We start from the raw sequence: 16,044 nt of genomic DNA, 5'->3' as shown, positions 1-16,044 counted from the left end.
CAAACCTCTGCTTGATATGAACCTGTGTGTCATCACTGGGCGTCAGCAGCGGTGCCTCAGCCCCCCCTCCCCTATAAAGCAGCTCGGGGCAGTGGGTGGAGGCAGAGCGCAGCCCGGAGGCGTGAGACGAGGCACGCGGTGGAGAGCATCAAGGCACTGTGCGGTACGCTGTCCTGCCTGGCCATGGCATCATCGTCACCACCCAGGAAGAGAGAGCCCGTGCCCAGGATGCAACCCGCCATGATGATGTTCTCCAGCAAGTACTGGGCCCGCCGTGGGCTCTCCCTGGACTCTGCCATGTTCAGCCAGCAGAACCAGCGCCACACTGGTGGACAGATGGTAAGAGCCTGAACAGGGCCCCTGCGATGGGCCCCTGAGGGCACCCTGATGGGCCCCTGAGGGCACCCTGATGGGCCCCTGAGGGCACCCTGATGGGCCCCTGAGGGCACCCTGATGGGCCTGCAGGATTCTCTCCCAGTGTTGGTACCCACAGCTCTGGTGGTCCAGCCCTGACACGCTGGACAATTATGATGAAGGGCTTTGTGGATGAGGTTTGATAAATATGTTCATTCTGAATATCTGTGGTGGTCCCAGATAAATGATTAGCTATGTAGAGCATTGATTGGTTGATTGATTGACAAGCTTCTGCTAATTGGTTGGTTTGATAATTGGATGGATTTCTTGTCTGTTGGAATTAAGTTATGCATTGTATGATTTATGATGGTATATTAGAACATTTGTGGTCTTAAAAACACAAACTATGTTTATAATCTAACAACCTATCCTTTCAAAAATACATAATTGTTATTCCGTTATTTAGGCTTTATTGTCATTCAACAGTACAGACTTTGCACATATGAACAAAATGTTGTCTAAGTAGTGCTCTAACTAAAAACAGTACTCCTGTGCGGAGTAGATAAAATAAAGGCAAATACTATACAATAGATAACCATGTAAAATATCATTATTGCACATAATAAATATGGATATTGCACATATTAAAAAGATAGCATACAAATACAAAAAATCCCTTGCAAACAGCAGCATATAAATACAGTTGTTGCATATCACAGACCAGTTCACATGCGGCATTGAGATGTAGTGATTAAAGGTTATTTAAAGTTCAGAAGTCTGATAGCTTGTGGAAAGAATCTGATGCAGAATCTGGCTGTATGCGCCAATGTGTAATTTAACACAGTACAGTTTCAAGCTCAATGTCTAAATTAAAGTTATTTGAAATGCACCATTAAGTTCACCCATGCCTGACAGTAGTCATTGAACATTTTGTTTGTGAGTATATCCTTGTATCCTGTTTCATAGAAAAAAATCGAACTTCCTGTTAAATTCTGGTTAATTTGTAGTTGTGTCAACATTTGCTGTGTGGTGTGATAACCAAAATACTTCACCATAAGCTAATTAACCCTTTTGTTGCCCAGACACGACGGCCCTCATTCTGTCCTATCGACGAGAAACCTGACACAGAGAGCCAGGCTGCAGAAACGGGGAAGACAGCAGTGGTTTTCACCCTCAACAACGAGGTTGGATGTCTGGTCAGAGCGCTGCGCCTGTTTCAGGTCTGTTACATCTTGATATTAATCATATTTTAAGATTAAGGAAGTACATTTTACTAATGTTTATAGAAAGCTAACACTTTCCATTTGATTCCCCTATGATGGATGACAAAAATGCCTGTGTTGACATGCTTTACCTTTTTTAAATTGTTATGAATATATTCTAATGTTCACCAGGAGAAACATGTCAACCTGAATCACATCGAGTCTAGAAGGTCAAAGCGCTTCACTTCGGAAGTGGAGATCTACGCTGATTGCAGTTGCACTAAGAAGCAGTTTAATGAGTTGCTTCAGCACCTCAAGGACCACGTCAACATCGTCTCCTTCAACACTCCTCCCCACGTGTGGACCGCTGAAGCAGGTAGACAACTCCTCTATTTTGTCTTAAATCACCATGGGTAAGTTCATGTTGTTCCACATTCTTTGTAAATTTGTTTTGTTTTGTTCCTCCTTCTTGCTTAAATGTTGAGAGAATAAAAAACTAGATTGCGGCTGTGTGTGTGGGCTGTCGCACATGCGTTCATTTGTTTGAATGCTCAGAATGTCTGGTTATAGTTTTGCTCCTGGTTCAACATCTCATGTATGTTCCTGTGCCTGGCATCATGTGAGTTAAGGACTTGCACATGTGCAGAGTAGTGTGTGTGTGTGTGTGTGTGTGTGTGTGTGTGTGTATTTGCATAGTGTTGTGTATGTGTGCAGAGTAATGTGTGTGTGTGTGTGCGTGAGTGTGTGAATATTTGCATAGTGTTGTGTATGTGTGCAGAGTAATGTGTGTGTGTGTGTGTGTTTGTCAGTGTTGGGAACGTTACCGAACATTAGTAATTAGTTACTAGTTACTTATTTCAAAAGTAACTGCATTACTTTACTAGTTATTGCATAGAAAAGTAATTAGTTACAAGGGAAAGTAACGTTTGAGTTACTTTTAATTCCTGCTTCTATTATCAAATTAACGCACACAGATAGTTATAATATTTTAGTGTTGCAGTGGCACAGTGTGGGACAAGACAACTGTAAAATGTTATATCATTGTATGTTGCTAATTAGTTGCCTGAAGGCAACGGACTCAACTGTTGACATAGGTCGCATGTCTTGACAACATACCTGCCAATCAGTCTGTTTAGTTCTGCCTGGTTTAGAGACTGGAAATACTTCTGTTTAAAATCAAGCCTCGGCTGTTTTGATGAAGTGGCTCCGACTGCTTGATCAGCGGAGCTAGCACTGGCTTCTTTTACGATTAGCTTTGTAGAAGCGTGTTGTTTTACTAGGTGCTTGTGAAGATTATAATTATTATTCTTCGCAGTGGATAAAGTTCTCGCACCTGCACACAAACTACAACTAACCAGTATATTTTATCCTTGATCTGGACAAGGGAAAAATAATTTCGATATTTCCTTGACAAAAAGCTTGCATGGTCCGAACTGTCGGCCATTGTGTGCTAGTCTAAAATGCGGATTGATTCATTCAGACACTGCGTCGCCGTAAACTTGTTTAAATTAGATAAAAAACTGGAAATTTGGGAATTCATGCAAGAAAAAAGTAACGAGTAACGAGCCCATTTAAATTTCAGTAAAGTACCTGCGTTATTTAATTGAAAAAAGTAATTAGTTACATTACTAGTAGTTACCGCCAAAAGTAGTGGAGTTAGTAACGCTATATTCCCAACACTGGTGTTTGTGCATGAATATTTGCATAGTATCTTGTGTGTGCATATACAGAGTATAGTGTGTGTGTGTGTATGTGTGCAGAGTATAGTGTGTGTGTATATTGTGTATGTGTGTACACTGTACATGCAGAGTGTATAGTGTGTGTGTGTGTGTGTGTGTGTGTGTGTGTTGTAGATGAGGAAGAGGTGCCCTGGTTCCCACAGAAGATCTCAGAGTTGGACCAATGTTCCCACCGAGTCCTGATGTATGGATCAGAGCTGGATGCAGACCATCCTGTAATTTCTCTAGATTATCATTCAAATTCTACATTATTATCTCCCTCTCAGTGACAAACTGGTAGCCTTCAGTTCATGAATGTTTCATGAAATACTGTCAGACGAGCTGTCATCAGCTGAAAAGGAGAACACATTAACTACTTTATACCTAACCAGAAACCTAACCTAACTGATCTCTTATCTCCCTGCTCTTCCTCCAACCAGGGCTTCAAAGATAATGTTTATCGTGAGAGAAGGAAGTATTTCGTGGAAGTGGCCATGAATTACAAGTTGTGAGTTTGGTGTCTGATCTCAGAGCTGCGTTGGGTACTGTTCCATAGACTTCCCTAATCCTTCACTATATATCTGTGTAATATTTTTCCTCATACACAGAACAATACCAGAACCACATCAGACAGTACAAAACATCATAGCAATGTTGCACATTTCGTCAGACAGAAGCCACAAAACTGACCTAAATGACCCCCCCTGTATCCCCCCTCTCCCAGTGGCCAGCCTATCCCTCACATAGAATACTCTCCAGAGGAAGTGAGGACATGGGGGGTGGTGTATCGGGAGCTCACCAAGCTCTACCCCACCCACGCCTGCCGCGAGTACCTGAAGAACCTCCCCCTGCTCTCAAAGCATTGTGGGTACCGAGAGGACAACATTCCTCAACTGGAGGACGTGTCTCTGTTTCTGAGAGGTAGGGGACAGCCGGGTCCACAGCGGCCTGCTTGAGTAGGGTCTGTCAAACGTTTCAAACTGTAAATCAAAACTGAAACCCTGACCCATGTACGATCAGCACAGTGGATGTTTGTGGGGTGACTGTTTCAGAGATACCAAAATGTGTGTGATGACTGTTTCAGAGATAACAGAATGTTTGTGGGGCGACTGTTTCAGAGATACCAAAATGTGTGTGATGACTGTTTCAGAGATAACAGAATGTTTGTGGGGTGACTGTTTCAGAGATACCAACATTTTTGTCTGATGACTGTTTCAGAGATAACAGAATGTTTGTGTGGTGACTGTTGGAGATAACAGCATGTTTGTGTGGTGACTGTTTGTGATAACAGCATGTTTATGTGGTGACTGTTTCAGAGATAACAGCATGTTCTTGTGGTGACTGTTTGTGATAACAGCATGTTTGTGTGGTGACTGTTTCAGAGATAACAGCATGTTCGTGTGGTGACTGTTTCAGAGAGATCAGGCTTCACCGTGCGGCCTGTCGCGGGGTACCTGTCGCCGAGAGACTTCCTGGCTGGTCTCGCCTACCGGGTGTTCAACTGCACTCAGTACGTCCGCCACAGCACCGACCCCCTCTACACGCCCGAGCCGTGAGTACCACAGCTCCCCACAGCTCCCTCACACCCCCCGTGAGTACCACAGCTCCCTCACACCCCCGTGAGTACCACAGCTCCCCACAGCTCCCTCACACCCCCCATGAGTACCACAGCTCCCCACAGCTCCCTCACACCCTCCCCCGTGAGTACCACAGCTACCCACAGCTCCCTCACACCCTCCCCCGTGAGTACCACAGCTCCCCACAGCTCCCTCACACACCCCCCCGTGAGTACCACAGCTACCCACAGCTCCCTCACACCCTCCCCCCCCCGTGAGTACCACAGCTCCCCACAGCTCCCTCACACCCTCCCCCGTGAGTACCACAGCTACCCACATCTCCCTCACACCCTCCCCCGTGAGTACCACAGCTACCCACAGCTCCCTCACACCCTCCCCCCCCCCCCCCCGTGAGTACCACAGCTACCCACAGCTCCCTCACACCCTCCCCCGTGAGTACCACAGCTACCCACAGCTCCCTCACACCCTCCCCCGTGAGTACCACAGCTACCCACAGCTCCCTCACACCCTCCCCCCCCCCCCCCGTGAGTACCACAGCTACCCACAGCTCCCTCACACCCTCCCCCGTGAGTACCACAGCTACCCACAGCTCCCTCACACCCTCCCCCGTGAGTACCACAGCTACCCACAGCTCCCTCACACCCTCCCCCCCCCCGTGAGTACCACAGCTACCCACAGCTCCCTCCCACCCTCCCCCGTGAGTACCACAGCTACCCATAGCTCCCTCCCTCCCACCCTCCCCCCCCCCCCCCCGTGAGTACCCCACAGCTACACATAGCTCCATGCTCCACTATTGTTCTGTCGTCTGATCAAACTGGTTTGTCGGCGAGAAATAGAAGTACAAAGACACTGAAACATGGATCCTGGTCTGACACAGTTAGTGAATTTCCAGTTGGTGAACTGTGTCGAAATGCAGAACAATTTGTTTTTCTTTTGTGAATTCTGTATTATTATTTATAATTGATATTCCCTCAACCATGTCTTAAACCTTTCCCCTCAGAGACACCTGTCATGAACTGCTGGGTCACGTCCCTCTCCTCGCCGACCCGAAGTTCGCCCAGTTCTCCCAGGAGATTGGTCTGGCGTCTGTTGGAGCATCGGACGAGGATGTACAGAAACTAGCCACAGTGGGTACTAGTCTACATCTGACCCTCTGTGGGTACTAGCTAGTCTACATCTGACCCTCTGAGGGTACTAGCTGGTCTACATCTGACCGTCTGAGGGTACTAGCTGGTCTACATCTGACCCTCTGTGGGTACTAGCTGGTCTACATCTGACCCTCTGTGGGTACTAGCTGGTCTACATCTGACCCTCTGTGGGTACTAGCTGGTCTACATCTGACCCTCTGTGGGTACTAGCTGGTCTACATCTGACCCTCTGTGGGTACTAGCTGGTCTGGCCCAGCTGGTGTGATGCTATTGTGACCCAGCTGACTGTCTTCCTTCTGCAGTGTTATTTCTTCACCATCGAGTTTGGCTTGTGTAAACAAGATGGCCAGCTGAGGGCTTATGGGGCAGGCCTGCTGTCATCTATTGGAGAGCTACGGGTAACACACTCCTTGAGAACACACACACATTCACATACACGTGTGTGTACTCATACTGTACACACACATTCACACACACACACACTGTACACACACATATCAGACAGGGTCAAAAACCGTTTGGAATACTTTAATTTTCTGTGCGTGATTGTGTGACACAATCATACTGTCACAAGTGTAATGTCGTTGCCACCTGCCACTCCAGCACGCCCTGTCTGACAAGGCCACTGTGCGGATGTTTGACCCGGGGACCACCTGTCACCAGGAGTGCCTCATCACCACCTTCCAGGATGTTTACTTTGTATCCGACAGCTTTGAAGAAGCCAAAGAAAAGATGAGGTGAGGCGGGTGTAGGCCTGTCGTCTACGTGACACACAGCCTGACCATAGCACCTTCTATACTGTGTATATAACAGCAGTAATGGATGGGTGGGGGGGTGGCATGAGGAGAGGTGGGGGGTGGTATGCACTACTGCATTCTGGACTACACCCCTGGGAAATCTGTCTCATTGGTTGATCTGCAACTGTGGGTTCTGGAGGGCCGTCTTAAATGGCTTTAACACATCACCCCACACAGTCCATCTCTCTACCTGTTACACCTCACACAGTCCATCTCTCTACCTGTTACACCTCACACAGTCCATCTCTCTACCTGTTACACCTCACACAGTCCATCTCTACCTGTTATAATCTGCCCTCCCCCATACAGGGAGTTTGCTAAATCGATCAAGAGGCCGTTCTCAGTGTACTACAACCCGTACACGCAGAGCATCGACCTGCTGAAGGACACCAGGAGCATAGAGAACGTGGTCCAGGAGCTCCGAAGCGACCTCACTACCGTGTGTGATGCCCTGGGCAAGATGAACACTTACCTGGGGATCTGACTATATGCCGTCAGGGCGATTTAGACTGATTCTATTTCCTGTGACACAAACACACCCCAAGCGCAGGGAGAAACGCTCTCTGTCATTGGGTAATGTTTGTTGTCTGGGGCAAGGCTTAGTCTGAGACCAGGAAACCAACTCTAAATTCTTACAAATGTAAATAATCAATTTTTTCCCTGCTTCGTCAGTGCTACTGCATAACTACAGTACGTAATGAAGCATGAGTTTAGTGTTGAATGTTCTCCAAAAAATTTAATTTTCCTGCTCTGTACATAGAGCATGTCATTGCAATGTAGGCTTTAACTGTTTTGTGTCAGACTACCCATATCTCAGACAGGCCCTTGAATCTAGGATGTGTTAACATGTCAGGTCTCCCTGCTCGACCACATCACGTTATTAAAAAGCTAATTAAGATGCATTTCTATAAAACAGAACTTGAAGAATGTTTTAATTTTCAAGAATATTTTCAATAAGTGCCGTCAATGGATGCAGTATGTGCCTGTGTAAATGTTGTATGTGGTGAGCTTTCAACTCTTGTCTTACGACCAACACTCGACATTTAGTAGATTGCAAGCTTTTATTTGTATGCATTTGTAATACATCAGCAAAAATATGACATTTTTTTATGTTTAAACAGATTATGGTACTCTTCATTCAAAACAGTAAGAAAATAATTCATATTTAGTCATTTAAAAATACAAATCCCTGCATCGCTTCTTCTGAACTGTTATTACTGCTGGTGATCATTTGTCTAAATTAATGTCAAAATATTAAAGATGCTGTAATCCTGTAAAACATGTTTCCTAAATGCTGCTGTGATGTGAAGGTGTAACCACACCATGGTGGGCTGTGGCAGGTCTTTGCAGGTGTTAATCAATGTCTTCGGATTCAAATGCTTTTTGCTGGGAGGCAAAATAAATGAAAGTAATCATAAGAATTGCATGCTTTTAAAACATTATTACCATAATGTAACCCAGCACCTCTCTCACCCCCCAACACTCACCCAGGCCCCGCCCCCCCCACACTCACCCAGGCCCCACCCAGGCCCTGCCCCCCCACCCGACTCACCCAGGCCCCGCCCCCCCACCCGACTCACCCAGGCCCCACCCCCCCACACTCACCCAGGCTCCGCCCCACACTCACCCAGGCCCCGCCCCCCCACACTCACCCAGGCCCCGCCCCTGCCCCCAACCGACTCACCCAGCCCCCCCTCCACACACTCACCCAGGCCCCGCCCCCACCCGACTCACCCAGGCCCCGCCCCCACCCGACTCACCCAGGCCCCGCCCCCTCCCACACTCACCCAGGCTCCGCCCCCCCACCTGACTCACCCAGCCTCCGCGCTGCTTCACCCAGGAGGAGTGGTGTGTCTGGACGTAGTGAGTGCCGTAGCCCATGGCCCTACTCATGGGCAGCAAGTGGACCGCTGACAGCCTGCTGGTCACCTCGAAGGCTACGGCGATCTGCTGCCTCTCCAGCCGGTCCAGGGCCTCGGCCGTCCGGCCGGCCCTCCCCCCGCTCACTACCTCCTGAACCCTAGAGGTCAGCTGCTCAAACAGAGCGTAGGTGAAGGTGCTCTGGAGGTAGGCCTGCATGGCCTGGTTCTTCTGGATCTGCCGGGGGGGTGCTCCCAGATGGGTTTTAAATGTAGTTCTGTGTTACCATTTAACACACCAACAGACACACGCACACACACTCACCGATACACGTACACACACATGCATTACCTCCTCATTCAGCTGGTCTCCAGAGTTCTTCAGAAGCTCCACCAGTTTCTGAATCACATCTGCAGAGAGGAAGTTGTTTTCAAGTTCAAGCCTGTGAATGTCGTGGGCCGGCCGCGAAAAACAACCGTTCTCAACGTGGCGGGAAGGCGGTATGAAACATAACCACCAACTCTTTCAGTCAGACAGATGTGATGCTTGTGATCCAAACACTGTGAGAAAAAACAATGATACGATCTATCCTAATCATGTGAGTGTGAGAGAGAGTGTGAGTGTCGGAGAGAGAGTGAGAGAGAGAGAGACAGTGAGAGAGTGTGAGTGTGAGAGAGACAGTGAGAGAGAGAGACAGTGAGAGAGTGTGAGTGTGAGAGAGACAGTGAGAGAGAGAGAGAGAGAGAGAGTGAGAGAGTGAGTGTGAGAGAGACAGTGAGAGAGAGAGACAGTGAGAGAGAGACAGTGAGAGAGTGTGAGTGTGAGAGAGAGAGAGTGTGAGTGAGAGAGTGAGAGACAGTGAGAGAGTGAAAGAGAGAGGCCTACCCTCTGGGTTCTCAGGGGCGTCTGGTTCTAAACTGCTCGGTCCGATCTGCACAGCCTCTGCTATCTGAGTCAGCCTGTCAGCCACACCAGTGAGACCCCTGCCTTCGTCTGCTGCTCCTGTCATACACACACACACACACACCAACAAACATGCACAACACACACAACACACCAACATACACAGTTTGTTGTATAGAACCAGAGGAACCAGAGTGTACAGTATATAACCAGAGTGTACAGTATATAACCAGAGTGTACAGTATATAACCAGAGTGTATAGTACCAGAATCAGAAGAACCAGGTTGTGTATCGGCACCGGATGTACACTCGAATCTTGCCACTAGCTTCTTCTTCTTCACGACGGTGTCTCTAGGCCCGTGTAACTGAGGCCTTACAGGCTGTGGTCCCCCTTGCCCATAAATACGTAGGCCTAATTCTCCCGGTAAGGATATCCTAGGGGCAAGTGGTGGCAAAGGGCCCTCAGCACTTATGAGAGACTTCTGCCTGGACCTCCTGGTGCAGTAGGCCAAAAGGAGCTGATACTCCTCACTGCTCCTGTCCACTCCATACTCCTCCTCTACCCGGAGCTCCATGTTGCTCTTCTGGAGATAGAAACCAGCACAAGTGCACCTATCACTTCAACATTAAGACTTAGATGACTGGTGTTATTATTTTCTAACAGCAGTGCAAATTGTATTTTGATTTTTAACTGGTCATGTTATGTAGTCCAACCTATGTGGTGGACATTAGCGTTATGTAGAGTTTGTCAATGAAACTTGAGAGATATAATTTGGTTGTCATAGCATTGTAAGAGTCGAACGCTTTCATGTGCATTTTCCATTAGGCTATCTCTGAAAAATGCAAGTTCAAAAGTTCAGTCAAGTGATGTCTAACTGTAACCTACGTCATCAATCTAGTTTCATTTGAATTTTCTTAAAGCGTTAGGTAGAGTTGGTCGGTTATTTCTTTTGAGAATTACGTATACATTATTAGAATGCTAAGGGAATGTATTTGCACGATTGCACAAATTGCACCTTCTATTAGGCTACTCTTTTCTATAATCAACCCGGTAGTTGAACCGGCAATGGTTACAGTTTCATTTTCTTAACCGATGAACTACAGTCATTACTATTTTCAAAAGCATTCGTTTTTTAAGGTGCCTACCTGAACGTAACTGCCTAATCGGTGTTGAGTGTAGGATTAAACAATTTAACGCATAGCCTTTCACAAGGCATGACAGCAAGTTGGCCTGAATCCACAACAAAAACCAAGCGGTGGATGAATTTCAAACAGGCTCAAACATGTTAAACTGCTTCCTGATGTTGTTGCTTTCTCACTGCCGCCTCCTCCTGGTAGGTTAACGAATAATAAAACGGCCTTTTACTATCCTTCTACGTGTGTCCCATTTATTGGTTGTGACCAGCAGCTCTAGAGCTCGCCCTGTCGGTCGGCCGGTTGGTCTGTCCAGACAAATATCCCTGTGGTCGCAGCTATTGGGAATCCATGCTCATTCAGTGAAATGTCAATTTTAAGTGAATAGATTTTTCTTTTAATACATTTATTTCACAATCATGTCGATATCCATAAGGCCTGCAATTTGATGGAAACCCTTGAATTAGCTGACAAGGTTGTTCTCCTGTTAAACATGTTAAACGCCAAAATCATTCCGTTATAGGCTTCTCGCCATCCCCCGCTGTATGGTTGGACGGGGTCGGATGAAGTCAAGCCGTAGAGAAAACACCAGTTCTCCGCGCTCCGTGAAATCTGTCACCGTCCAGGTGCCATCCACGTCACCGTCAGCGCACATCAGGCGGGACAGAACGCGCGCGTAGCGCTTTCCTTTGAAGGACACATAGATCAGCTCGTCACGCTGACCTTCGCTTGTCGGTGTCTCACCTGGGAGGCTTGGTGACTCGTGGAAGGTCGATCCAGAGGCCGAGTCCCAACTGGCACTGCACGTGGCTGGAGAGGAACCTGCCGAACAGCAAGTGTAGAAATCTTCCGAACCGGAGTGCTGACCTGGAGATATCTCAGTTGTAATCTCTTCAGGTTGTCTACATTCAGATGTGACTAATCTTGCAGTTACATCTCGATCTGCGCGCATCACCTCACCAACGTCCTCGTTCAGATAAAAGCAGGCCAGTGGAGGCGCGAGGGATGTCTCGTTGTCTCCATCAGGTTTATCTGCCGGTGCCGGTGGAAGACTATACACTTCCACATTCCCATAATGAAATAAACCAATATTGCCGATCATAACTTTCAAGCGAATGTGAAGGCTGGGGATACTGAAAGAGAGCGACTGCAAATTGTCAGGTGTAAGGGGGACTTCTAGACGGTTTGTCACGCGCACTTCTACACCATGCTTGAAGCCGAAGCTGATATCAGTACCTGGCGGGAAGAACACACGAATGCGTACATTAGTATCTGTTACACACCTGAAACGAGTGTTGTTTTTTTTACCTTAAAAATAAATAGTAACAACAATGGGCCTCACATGCACCTGCACATTCATCTTTTGAATCCGGTATCGTTCCGTAGCTAAAGATAATCGAATATCGATCTGTGGGGAGCTTCGATGACTCCATACTTGCGTCGGAAAACTTGTGTCCCACAGAGACAAGAGTTGAGGGCTCGGTCAGAGGCCGACGGCTCGAGACCACCGTTGATGTATGACAGCTCTACCTATAGTATTATGACGTCACGAAGGCCAAAATGCTGTAGCATCAAGCTGTCCATTTTGGCATATAAATTGCGTATGACAGGTTTTTCAACGAAACAATAACTACTAACATTTAATTAATTTAAACATTGTACACGTATTATACATTATTATTATTTTGAAGATTAAATGTAAGGCTCCTTTTGTAAAAAAAATAATAAAAGCTATTTATGAAAGTATAGCTATTTCTAAAAGTATAACCATGGTGCTGTTCATGTTCTGTTATAACATGTTACCAACAAACATACAGCCTGATGTATGGAGGCGCCAACATCCGGCTTGACACTGACACCATTCTGAGGGGGACTGCAGAACATTTGGACCCAAGATCATTTACATTATGGTAAATAGAGATGCATGAGAAAGATGTTGACAAATGTCAACAGGAGCTCACCTGACCACAAAGCTTTCTTTTCCCTGGGACATTTGCATGTAAGTGTTTGTTCACTTGTAAAAACGACGAGAATGAAAACCCGTCAAACCTTTAAGTTCCGCCGCATCCATTACTCACAGATCCACTGGTCCGTCTCCGGAGAATGCAAACTGCTTGGTCTCTTTGTCTGTCAAATTATCATCCTGAGGAAGAGTAGCAGCAGCCAGACATTATAATCACAGAGATCCTTAGACGTGTATCATCATCTACCTAAACTGGTGAGTTCACTCACAGCCTAGTTTATCTCTCAAATATAGACAAAATAGGAAATATACTCATCTTCACATTGTTGATGTTGAATAGTATGGACGTTTTGAAACCTTTAGCTTATTGCTCTTTTTATTTATCTTCAGTTGTGCAATTATTATTTTTTGTATGGTATGTTTAAATTCTCTTTGACAATTTGGCTGTTTTAATGTGTAATCGGTAATTATTTTTGTTTCAGTGAACAAAATTAATAACTACCCTTGGTACATTCATTAAGATTCAGTGACAGGGAGTTCCAGGCGCTTAATCAGCGAGGCACCCATTTATCCTGCCGTGTCTGACTAACATCGTTTTCTGACACCTTTCACACAGGACGCTCTGCTTGATTTCCTCCCAAACCGCTTGTAATGGCTGTCAACAGCAACCCCTCCATTAACATCACATCTTCAGGAAACACGTCGTCCAGCAACTCTACAGCCTACTGGGACCACTTCCTGTTCGACTTTGAGTGTTCACCTTTCTCATGCTTCCTCTCACAGATGATGGAAATACAAATATATCAGTGCATTGTTTACTCTTCCAACCTGTTTCTCCTGGGATTCAAAATCTTCATCCTGCTGACTGGCCTGCCGGCCAACGTGGGCCTGGCATGGCTCCTCCTGAGCCCCAGGAGGGCTCTGTCGGCCTCCGAGGTTCTGGGCTTCAACCTGTCCCTGATGGACATCCTCTACTGCCTCAGCCTGCCGCTGGACGTTTACATCATCCTGTACCCAGACCCCCCAGAGAAGATGATGATGCTCTCTGACGCTGCCTCTGCCCTCAACGTGTTCGGCTGCCCCCTGCTGCTAGCGTGCATGTGCGTGGAGCGTTACCTGGCGGCCGCGCACCCTGTAGCGTACCTCAGACTGCGCAGCAGAGAGTACCGCATCGCCGCGTGTGCCCTGGCCTGGCTGCTCACGCTGGCCGTGGTTCTGCTGGCCTATTACCTGGGTGTCTTCAACATGGTTCTGTATCTGGCCCTGACCACCTCCGTCCTGTTCCTGGTCATGCTTCTATGTCTGATTGGGATGGTGTGGGTCCTGTGGGGGAGTGGCCCTGGAGAGGGTCCACAGGCTGGCGTGCCTCTGAAGAGGAAGGTTGTGAGAAGCATTCTGGTGGTGATGCTGCCCGCTCTGGTGGCGTACACGCCCTTGGTGGCCCTGGTGCCTCATTTATCCATCATCTACTACCAGAAAAAAGTCAACGACACTCAGTGCTCCATCCTGCAGGTCCTCTGGATATTCCCAAGTTTTGGCACCTACATCGGGCCCATGTTCTACCTGTCCCGCGTTAAACAGCTGGCTTGCTGGAGAAAGACAGGGAGGGTAACAGAGCAGTCCCCCAACTCCAACATACAGGTAGGATGATCTGTAGATGTGGTTAATGAGAGGTTTGGGGCAATGGAGTCAGGGTAGTTCCAAGATCATGATGTTGTACGAGCCAACGCTGTACAGTTAGTTAAAATTGCTCTGAAAGGTGATTTCTGACCAGTAGACTTAGTCCCTTTCAACATATTTCTTCATGTGGTTATGCATTTTTGGGTACACTATTAACATTTCCTTCAACATGTGTATACATTTTTTATTTTTGATTGTTACATTTTTACTATTGTTCTATATGCAATAAACAAGGTTTCTTAAGACCCCATTGGCTTACTGTTTCTGCTTTGCATTCATAACCTTAAAGGATTCCAACACATTGGAAGATTAAAAAAAAAAAACTTCAGAGGAGCGATATATAAAACTAGAACCTCTTCTGCTTGTTTTCCTATATGAGTGTGGGGTAACTGGGTGCAGGTGTTCACAGTCATAAATCACTGTGAGTGTGTCCCCAGACAAGCCCTGAGGCTGGGGCATCTCCCTCTCCTCCACCCTGCCATCCCAATGAACCATCTCTTCCAGGGCCGGCCCCATCGCCTGCCGCATGTTAGTCTTCAGCTCCACTCCATAATACGTTTTTGAAAAAAACGTTTTTCAAAAATACGTTTCAAAAGGTTGATTTTTTTTCTTCACAAAAAGGTGAAAATAAAAACGTTTGCATCATTGATGAGTACTTTATGAGGAATCTACTGTGCTCTATTGTAGGCTACTATGTCCTGCTTTAATCTACAAAAGTTATAGGCTTCTCTGTTCTCACCTCTCTTCCTATCTAATCCTCTTCTTTCACTGTGAGAGAACAGTGATGTTAATGTTAACTCACATAAATAATTGGTCTGTCATATCCATATAGGGAACACATATGACTTGCGGATTGAGCTATGCAAGTGGGCTCGCAAAGTGGAAAAGGTCGGGAATGGATACTTTTTGATTAAGTATATGTCAGAGCCCCTACTTCTTTACATCAACTTGAGTGAAAATGTGTAGTCAGCATTTCGACTTTTTCCAGATCTTGTTCAAACATGAGTATCTGTACTTCTACTTGAGTGAAGGATGTGTGTCCTTCTGCCATCTCTGCTTTGACAACCGTTTCAGTGAGAGTTTGCGACTACCACACCAGACCACCAGAGGGCAACCCCGAGCCTTCGCTGCGCGAACTCAGGTAAGGTTATGATCGGTCACTTGCTAAATCGACAAATAGGCGATACCACTGATATTAATTATTATTTAATTCATCCCAATAAAGTATCCAGTACATCAGTAGGTACCCATTCTGACAGAAACAGATTACGTTCTAAAAGAAACAACCACTCCATGTAGACTGTCATCGATCTTACAATCTTCTTCTGATATTATTCGAGCTTTAGTGGCCCTTATTGGTACGCCGGTTTGGTTGCATATTACAGAGGGCAAGAGAATTAGTGAATTTAGTTTGAAGAATATATTGGTAACTTTTCACTCATGTCACCCATGCGCGCTCGGCTATAGTAGCCTATTTTTATTTATTATTATGATTTATTTGTTACAATTGTCAAAATGTGCAGTAATCGGTCGACCAACCTAGAAACGAACAATAGTCTACCTGTGGTTTGCAGTCGTTTGAAGCTCTAGCTATTATTGTAACAGTTGCTTAGCGGCGACGGCAGTATCAGCGGCATCACTTCCCACGGGACTGCTGGGGACGTCGCGCGTAGAAATAGAAGCAGGGAGTTGCAGCGCGCTCTGCGCT

The 16,044-nt window shown here is 46.5% G+C and overlaps 3 protein-coding genes across 4 annotated transcripts; 2 read left to right on the top strand and 1 right to left on the bottom strand.

Annotated features, from left to right (window-relative positions):
• Window positions 1–213: 213 nt before the first annotated feature.
• On the top strand, window positions 214–8,065 carry tph2 (tryptophan hydroxylase 2 (tryptophan 5-monooxygenase)). 2 transcript variants are annotated; one of them, XM_067233951.1, is made up of 11 exons: window positions 214–339; window positions 1,437–1,574; window positions 1,749–1,932; window positions 3,410–3,510; window positions 3,715–3,782; window positions 3,999–4,195; window positions 4,691–4,826; window positions 5,852–5,978; window positions 6,302–6,397; window positions 6,603–6,736; window positions 7,106–8,065. In XM_067233951.1, the coding sequence occupies exons 1-11, from the start codon at window positions 229–231 to the stop codon at window positions 7,278–7,280; spliced, it is 1,467 nt and encodes a 488-aa protein (XP_067090052.1). In that variant the 5' UTR covers window positions 214–228; the 3' UTR covers window positions 7,281–8,065. The 2 variants fall into 2 exon arrangements, with proteins under 2 accessions (XP_067090052.1, XP_067090053.1); XM_067233952.1 differs by having other exon boundaries at window positions 217–339; window positions 3,365–3,510.
• Window positions 7,842–10,841, bottom strand: LOC136941474 (uncharacterized). The gene is made up of 6 exons (XM_067233953.1): window positions 10,706–10,841; window positions 9,825–10,143; window positions 9,542–9,658; window positions 9,008–9,066; window positions 8,612–8,893; window positions 7,842–8,182 (listed from the first exon to the last, which is right to left on the bottom strand). Exons 2-6 carry the CDS (start codon window positions 10,132–10,134, stop codon window positions 8,150–8,152), a joined length of 801 nt encoding a protein of 266 aa, XP_067090054.1. The 5' UTR covers window positions 10,135–10,143; window positions 10,706–10,841; the 3' UTR covers window positions 7,842–8,149.
• A 2,466-nt stretch (window positions 10,842–13,307) lies between these two features.
• Window positions 13,308–14,306, top strand: LOC136941604 (P2Y purinoceptor 4-like). The gene has a single exon (XM_067234140.1). The coding sequence runs from the start codon at window positions 13,308–13,310 to the stop codon at window positions 14,304–14,306; it is 999 nt and encodes a 332-aa protein (XP_067090241.1).
• Window positions 14,307–16,044: the final 1,738 nt, after the last annotated feature.

The sequence above is a fragment of the Osmerus mordax genome, chromosome 4, assembly GCF_038355195.1.
Source record: "Osmerus mordax isolate fOsmMor3 chromosome 4, fOsmMor3.pri, whole genome shotgun sequence".
Taxonomy (NCBI): Eukaryota; Metazoa; Chordata; class Actinopteri; order Osmeriformes; family Osmeridae; genus Osmerus; species Osmerus mordax.
This window is presented reverse-complemented; position numbering and strand designations above follow the sequence as displayed.